Source organism: Entelurus aequoreus, linkage group LG13 (genome assembly GCF_033978785.1).
Source record: "Entelurus aequoreus isolate RoL-2023_Sb linkage group LG13, RoL_Eaeq_v1.1, whole genome shotgun sequence".
Classification (NCBI taxonomy): Eukaryota; Metazoa; Chordata; class Actinopteri; order Syngnathiformes; family Syngnathidae; genus Entelurus; species Entelurus aequoreus.
The window spans coordinates 4,910,056-4,918,668 of NC_084743.1; the positions used below are offsets into that span (position 1 = coordinate 4,910,056).

The window sequence follows — 8,613 nt, forward strand, 5'->3', positions numbered from 1 at the left end:
ATAGCACCACCCAGACATGCAATACTACCACATAGCTCATGAAAAACAAGATTTTTTGGAGTTTTTTCCCACACATATGAACTATTAGATGCAACATTGGTGGCAGCACAATGTTAGTCCTTGTGCTCACATGTTGTGTGTGTGTGTGTTGTCACGACTGGGGAATAGATGAGTTGATAAACAGCTTGCCATGGCTCACATTAGACTGATTAATAGTTCAATCAGGGCTAAAAGGGACAAAATGTCAGGGGGGGGGGGGGGGGGGGGTGTTGTCATGCAAAATCAGGCCTGTTATGTACGTGCCCATTGAAGGGATCGGCCTGCTTAGCGTCGTCACAAGGCGTTACTAATTGATCTGTGCTGTGAGAGCTCCACTCTTTTAAACGCAGAGCCTGCAGACACTGCGGGGGGGCATTCGTGCGCTCTTTGATTGGGCAGGCTTAGTGTGTGTGTGTGTGTGCGTGCGTGTGTGTCTGTGTGTGTGTGTGTGTGTGTGTGTGTGTGTGTGTGCGCTTGTTTACATCTTTAATATCAACTAAAACCTTGCCGTGTTTGCATGACTTCTTAGAGCCGCGTTATCTGTGTGTGTGTGTGTGTGTGTGTGTGTGTGTGTGTGTGTGTGTGTGTGTGTGTGTGTGTGTGTGTGTGTGTGTGTGTGTGTGTGTGTGTGTGTGTATGTATGTGTGTGTGTGTTCGTTCTTGTTTTTCCGCCCTTCTTGAGACATGAAGAAGGAAAAGTATCTTCCATATGAGGAGGTGACATCTATCAAAATGAGGGTGGTCCCAAAAAGGAGGGATTTTTCAAATTGACTGTGTGTCGCTTTTAAAAGTCAACATATGAAATAACAAGTGTTTTTTAAAAAAAAAGTGAACTGCTCCCCCAGTGGTCAACATGCGTGATAACAAGTGTGTGTAAGAAATTGAAATGCCACCCCTTTGTAAAAAATTAATAAAATAAATATGTAAATAGAGACATGCTGTAATAACTTGACGTAAATAATGAAGATTACAAACAAAACAAAAAATAACTGAACTAAAAGCAGCCTTTTTCTCACAATGTGTCGACTTTTTTCTTATAAAATTGGGCACAATTTCCTCAAATTCTTTCTGTTTCTGTAGCATTGCAATATTTTCTCGTAAAATTATGACCTTTTTCATGTAAAATTATTACCTTTTCATGCAAAACGGTGACTTTTGTCATATAAAATTCTGACTTTTATCACAATGTTGCCAATTTTTTTGTTGTTCTTGTAAAATAGTGACATTTTTGGAGTAAAATGATGACTTATGTCATCATTTTCAAATTAAAATTCCGATCTTTATTATAACATTGCCAAAATGTTACAGTTTTCTTATAAAATTGTGACTTTTGTCCAGTAAAATGACGACTCTTTTCATAAAATTGTTACTTTTCTTGTAAAATTGCGACTGTTATTGAGTAAAATTCCAACTTTTATCATAATATTGCACAAATGTTCCGTTTTTCTGGTAACATTTTGACTTGGGTTGAATAAAATGACGACTTTTGTCATAACACTGCCAAAATTGTAAGTTTTTCTTGTGAAATTGTGACCTTTTTCTTGTGAAATTCCAACTGACTTTTCACAACAAGCTTTTGTCATCATTTTGCCAAGTAAAATTCCGATTATTATTATAATGTCACCAAAATTTGAAAGTTCTCTTATAAATTTGTGACTTTTGTCGAGTAAAATGACAACTCTTTTTATGAAATTGCCAACATTTTCAGCTTTTTCTTGTAAAATTGCGACTGTTATGGAGTAAAATTCCAACTTTTATCATAATATTGCACAAATGTTCCGTTTTTCTGGTAACCTTTTGACTTGGGTTGAATAAAATGACGACTTTTATCATAACACTGCCAAAATTGTCAGTTTTTCTTGTGAAATTGTGACCTTTTTCTTGTGAAATTCCAACTCATTTTCCACAACAGGCTTTTTTATATTTGCATAGTATGTATATATTATTAATGTTGTAAATACACTTCTTTATATATCTAGCAAGGCTGGTCCTAAAGAGGGAGGCATTTTTCTCAGGTCTCAAGAAGGTAAGAAATACATGAATGTGTGTGTGTGTGTGTGTGTGTGTGTGTGTGTGTGTGTGTGTGTGTGTGTGTGTGTGTGTGTGTGTGTGTGTGTGTGTGTGTGTGTGTGTGTGTGTGTGTGTGTGTGTGTGAGCGTTCTTGTTTATCCGCCCTTCTTGAGACATGAAGAAGGAAAAGTATCTTCCATATGAGGAGGTGACATCTATCAAAATGAGGGTGGTCCCAAAAAGGAGGGATATTTCAAATTGACTGTGTGTCGCTTTTAAAAGTCAACATATGAAATAACAAGTGCTCCCCCAGTGGTCAACATGCGTGATAACAAGTGTGTGTAAGAAATTGAAATGCCACCCCTTTGGAAAAAATTAATAAAATAAATATCATCATCAATGATCATCAATGTTTATTTATATAGCCCTAAATCACAAGTGTCTCAAAGGGCTGTACAAGCCACAACGACATCCTCGGTACAGAGCCCACATACGGGCAAGGAAAAACTCACCCCAGTGGGACGTCGGTGAATGACTATGAGAAACCTTGGAGAGGACCGCATATGTGGGTAACCCCCCCCCTCTAGGGGAGACCGAAAGCAACGGATGTCGAGTGGGTCTGACATAACATTGTGAAAGTCCAGTCCACAGTGGATCCAACACATCAGCGGGAGTCCAGTCCACAGCGGGGCCAACAGGAAACCATCCCGAGCGGAGACGGGTCAGCAGCGCAGAGATGTCCCCAACCGATGCACAGGCTAGTGGTCCACCCGGGGTCCCGGCTCTGGACAGCCAGCACTTCATCCATGGCCACCGGACCTATGCAACTCCCCCTCGCAAGGGACAGGGGAGAAGAGGAGAGAAGAAAAGAAACGGCAGATCAACTGGTCTAAAAAAGGGGGGGGTCTATTTAAAGGCTAGATTATACAAATGAGTTTTAAGATGGGACTTAAATGCTTCTACTGAGGTAGCATCTCTAACTGTTACCGGGAGGGCATTCCAGAGTACTGGAGCCCGAATAGAAAACGCTCTATAGCCCGCAGACTTTTTTTTGGCTCTGGGAATCACTAATAAGCCGGAGTTCTTTGAACGCAGATTTCTTGTCGGGACATATGGTACAATACAATCGGCGAGATAGGCTGGAGCTAAACCGTGTAATATTTTATACGTAAGTAGTAAAACCTTAAAGTCGCATCTTAAGTGCACAGGAAGCCAGTGCAAGTGAGCCAGTATAGGTATATGTATATATGTATATATGTATATAAAGGTATATACAGTATAGGCGTAATATGATCAAACTTTCTTGTTTTTGTCAAAAGCCTTGCAGCCGCATTTTGTACCAACTGTAATCTTTTAATGCTAGACATAGGGAGGCCCGAAAATAAAACGTTACAGTAATCGAGACGAGACGTAACGAACGCATGAATAATGATCTCAGCGTCGCTAGTGGACAAGATGGAACGAATTTTAGCGATATTACGGAGATGAAAGAAGGCCGTTTTAGTAACACTCTTAATGTGTGACTCAAACCAGAGAGTTGGGTGGAAGATAATACCCAGATTCTTTACCGAGTCTCCTTGTTTAATTGTTTGGTTGTCAAATGTTAAGGTGGTATTATTAAATAGATGTTGGTGTCTAGCAGGACCGATAATCAGCATTTCCGTTTTCTTAGCGTTGAGTTGCAAAAAGTTAGCGGACATCCATTGTTTAATTTCATTAAGACACGCCTCCAGCTGACTACAATCCGGCGTGTTGGTCAGCTTTAGGGGCATGTAGAGTTGAGTGTCATCAGCATAACAGTGAAAGCTAACACCGTACTTGCGTATGATGTCACCCAGCGGCAGCATGTAAATACTAAAGAGTGCAGGGCCAAGAACCGAACCCTGGGGAACTCCGCACGTTACCTTGACATAGTCCGAGGTCACATTGTTATGGGAGACGCACTGCATCCTGTCAGTAAGATAAGAGTTAAACCAAGACAAGGCTAAGTCTGACATACCAATACGTGTTTTGATACGCTCTAATAAAATATTATGATCGACGGTATCGAAAGCGGCGCTAAGATCAAGAAGCAGCAACATAGATGACGCATCAGAATCCATCGTTAGCAATAGATCATTAGTCATTTTTGCGAGGGCTGTCTCCGTAGAGTGATTTGCCCTGAAACCGGATTGAAAAGGTTCACAGAGATTGTTAGTCACTAAGTGTTCATTTAGCTGCTGTGCAACAGTTTTTTCGAGAATTTTGGAAATAAACGGAAGGTGGGAGACCGGTCGGTAGTTTACCATGAGGTCAGGATCGAGGTTAGGTCTTTTGAGCAGAGGATGAATAACCGCTTTTTTGAATGCTAGGGGAACAGTGCCGGAGGAAAGTGATAAGTTTATAATATTTAACACTGATGGACCTAATAATACAAACAGTTCCTTGATAAGTTTCCCAGGAAGTGGGTCAAGTAAACATGTTGTTTGTTTTATCCCACTTACACGCTGTAATAATTCCTCTAATGTTATTTCATCAAAAATAGAGAGACTATTTTGGAGGGCAGTGTCCGTCGTATATACAGTCGTATTTGTGTTAATAGAACCCAGTTGTAGCTGGGATGCGTTGTCTTTAATCTCCTTTCTAATGAGTTCAATTTTCTTATTAAAGAAATTCATCAAATCATCTGCCGAGTGGGTGGAGCTACTGGGAGGAGTCCCTTGTTGGGTTAGCGATGCTACTGTACTAAACAGAAATTTAGGATCGTTTTTGTTGAGGCGGATGAGATTTGAGTAGTATTTAGCTTTAGCTAAGGTAAGCATGCGTTTATAAGTTATTAAACTATCACTCCATGCTTGATGGAAAACCTCAAGTTTAGTCGCGCGCCATTTGCGTTCCAGTTTTCTACATGATAATTTATGAGCTCTAATTTCTTCTGTAAACCATGGGGTGCGCCTTTTAGGGGCCCTTTTTTGCTTTAGCGGTGCTATACTATCAATAATTTCGCGCAAGGCATCGTCAAAGTTGTTAGTGAGTTTATCAATAGAGCCGACATAATTTGGGAATGGTGCTATTACCGAAGGCAGTAGGTCAGCAAGAGTCATCGTTGTGGCAGCATTAATGTTGCGGCCGCTATAGCAGTTATTATTATTATTAGCTTGTTGACAAAGAGTCAAAACTTCAAATTTTATAAGGTAATGATCGGACATTACTTTAGTATATGGAAGTATCATAACTTTGGAGGTGGTGACACCCCTGACAAGCACTAGATCTATTGTATTACCGTTGCGATGCGTGGGTTCATGTATTATTTGTGTAAGACCACAGCTATCAATTATGGTTTGGAGCGCCACGCACTGAGGGTCCGATGGGGTATTCATATGGATATTAAAGTCCCCCATTATGATTATATTGTCGGCGTGCGTCACTAGATCAGCAACGAACTCTGAGAATTCACTGATAAAGTCCGAATAGGGCCCAGGGGGGCGGTAGATAACAGCCAGGTCGAGAGGTAGCGGTGTGACAGACCTCATAGTAAGCACCTCAAACGATTTATATTTATTATTTAGGTTAGGGGTAAGGTTGAAATTTTCATTGTATATTAGTGCGACACCCCCTCCCCTTTTAAGAGGGCGGGCAACATGCGCATTCGTATAGTTAGGAGGAGATGCCTCATTGAGCGCAAAAAATTCGTCCGGTTTGAGCCAGGTTTCGCTAAGACCAATGACGTTAAGATTGTTGTCTCTAATGACCTCATTAACCAATAACGCCTTGGGAGACAATGATCTTATGTTTAAAAAGCCCATATTATAGGTATTGGGCTGTTTTGACGAGTTTTTGTTAAGATTATCCGTAGTGGCAATATTAACAATGTTGCGTTTATTATGCGTAGTGCACTTTAAATAGTTTCGACCATATCTAGGAATTGATATGACGGGAATTTTCCGATTGTTTGCTTGGTGCTGCAATAGACTGGACATATCATAATTTGCCACCTCAGTAGAATGCATGTCCACCTCTGACACAGACACAACAGAAAAAACATTATGTGAATTGTGTATTATTCTAAGAGAATTGCTATGCGTACATGGATTATCCAGCCTGGCGCTGGCTAGTTCTAGCTTAACTGACTCCTCACCCGGACTAACAGACATTGTAATTGCCTGTGACCGGGCTTGCTCTAGTGTAGTCAGTCAAGTGAGACTTAAATAGTAGTCTATGTTTCTAGACAGGATGATGGCGCCTTCCTGGTTAGGGTGAAGGCCGTCTCTCATCAGCAAGCCTGGTTTGCCCCAGAAAGAGGGCCAGTTATCAATAAACGTTAGTCCCTGCGTCCTACAGTAGCTAGCCAACCACTTGTTAAGCGAGACTAATCTGCTATATCTCTCATCATTGCCTCTCGCAGGCAGGGGGCCAGAGACAATTACTCGATGCCTGGACATCTTTCTGGCGAGATCACAAGTCCTGGCTATGTTTCTCTTTGTAATCTCTGACTGTCTCATTCTAGTGTCAAATATGTAAATAGAGACATGCTGTAATAACTTGAAGTAAATAATGAAGATTATAAACAAAACAAAAATAAATGAACTAAAAGCAGCCTTTTTCTCACAATGTGTCGACTTTTTTCTTATAAAATTGGGCACAATTTCCTCAAATTCTTTCTGTTTCTGCAGCATTGCAATATATTCTCGTAAAATTATGACTTTTTTATGTAAAAATGTTACTTTTTAATGCAAAACGGGGACTTTTGTCATATAAAATTCTGACTTTTATCACAATGTTGCCAATTTTTTTGTTGTTCTTGTAAAATAGTGACATTTTTTGGAGTAAAATGATGACTTTTGTCATCATTTTCGATTTAAAATTCCGATCTTTATTATAACATTGCCAAAATGTTAAAGTTTTCTTATAAAATTGTGACTTTTGTCCAGTAAAATGACGACTCTTTTCATAAAATTGCCAACATGTTTTACTTTTCTTTTAAAAAATTGCTACTGTTATTAAGTAAAATTCCAACTTTTATCATAATATTGCACAAATGTTCTATTTTTCTGGTAACATTTTGACTTGGGTTGAATAAAATGACGACTTTTATCATAACACTGCCAAAATTGACAGTTTTTCTTGTGAAATTGTGACCTTTTTCTAGTGAAATTCCAACTCATTTTCCACAACAGGCTTTTGTATACTTGCATAGTATGTATATATTATTAATGTTGTAAATACACTTCTTTATATATCTAGAAAGGCTGGTCCTAAAGAGGGAGGCATTTTTCTCAGGTCTCAAGAAGGTAACAAATACAAGAATGTGTGTGTGTGTGTGTGTGTGTGTGTGTGTGTGTGCGTGTGTGTGCGTGTGTGTGTGTGTGTGTGTGTGTGTGTGCGTGTGTGTGCGTGTGTGTGCGTGTGTGTGTGTGTGTGTGTGTGTGTGTGTGTGTGTGTGTGTGCGTGTGTGTGTGTGTGCGTGTGTGTGTGTGTGTGTGTGTCCTCTCACTCCATTTCCCTCTGATGGCCTGCCAGGGCATTTGACGTCTGGCATGCAGGCGCGCACGGAAGACCATCTGATCGCAGTGACCGCCAGCCCCGAGTTAGCCAGAGGTGTTTCATCCCAGGTCAAGTGTTGGCTTGGCGTGACGCTTCCTCCTTCGCTAATGGCGAGCGGAGAGATAAATGCCCTGAAAGCGTGCATACCAGACAGAAGCTGGGTTAGGCTTGTATTACTGCTCTCCTCACACAACCTCCTTCATCCACCATCGACTCGCTCGCCACGCGCAATAACGCCACACCTTCCGGCTATAAAGCGCTAACTAATAGGCCTTCATTAATTGGCGACATCCTCCAGGGCGGGGGTGGAAGTGCGTCTCCGTCTGGCGGGCGTGTTGTGGTCACTTCTTCCAAACAATCGGGGCGGGGACATAAACATAATCTATAGGCTTAGTACCACCATAAGCCTGACCATTAATCTATGGAATGGTGTGTGCATCAAATAGGTTTAATATGGTGTGCATCACGCTAAAGGATTTACCCTGACAGCAACCTCTCAGGCTAAAGCTAATAATCACTTTAGCACACTTTTAAATTTTTACGTCTATAGTCAGAAATCGAAAAAAATATTTTCCGTTTTTTTTCCGTTTTTTCCCGACCTACAACGCGTGTTAAAGTCTTGATGCGTCTCTTGGCCACACCAGCCAACAACTACGCTTTCCCCGTACTGAGTATGGTTGTTGATCATCCAGTGGTGAAATGAAAAAATCCATGAAAAATGATTACCATGTTTTTCCGACTATAAGGCGCACTTAAAATACTTTCATTTTCTCAAAACTCGACGGTGCGCCTTACCACCCGGTGCGCCTTACCACCCGGTGCGCCTTACCACCCGGTGCGCCTTACCACCCGGTGCGCCTTACCACCCGGTGTGCCTTACTACCAGGTGCGCCTTACCACCCGGTGCGCCTTACCACCCGGTGCGCCTTACCACCCGGTGCGCCTAATGTAAGGAATCATTTTGGTTGTGCTTACCGACCTTGAAGCTTATTTTAATTTTGTACATGGTGAAATGATAAGTGTGACCAGTAGATGGTAGAC

The 8,613-nt window shown here is 41.1% G+C and overlaps 1 protein-coding gene across 2 annotated transcripts in view; it reads right to left on the bottom strand.

The window, feature by feature from the left end:
- The window catches only part of LOC133663719 (basic-leucine zipper transcription factor A-like), a 75,829-nt gene extending 68,074 nt beyond the window's left edge, over positions 1–7,755 (bottom strand). For both annotated transcript variants that reach the window (XM_062068402.1, XM_062068403.1), the window contains exon 1: positions 7,523–7,755. In XM_062068402.1, the coding sequence (XP_061924386.1) occupies positions 7,523–7,589 (67 nt within the window). In that variant the 5' untranslated portion in view covers positions 7,590–7,755. The remainder of the gene's footprint in view (positions 1–7,522) is intronic.
- Between the last annotated feature and the right edge of the window lie 858 nt (positions 7,756–8,613).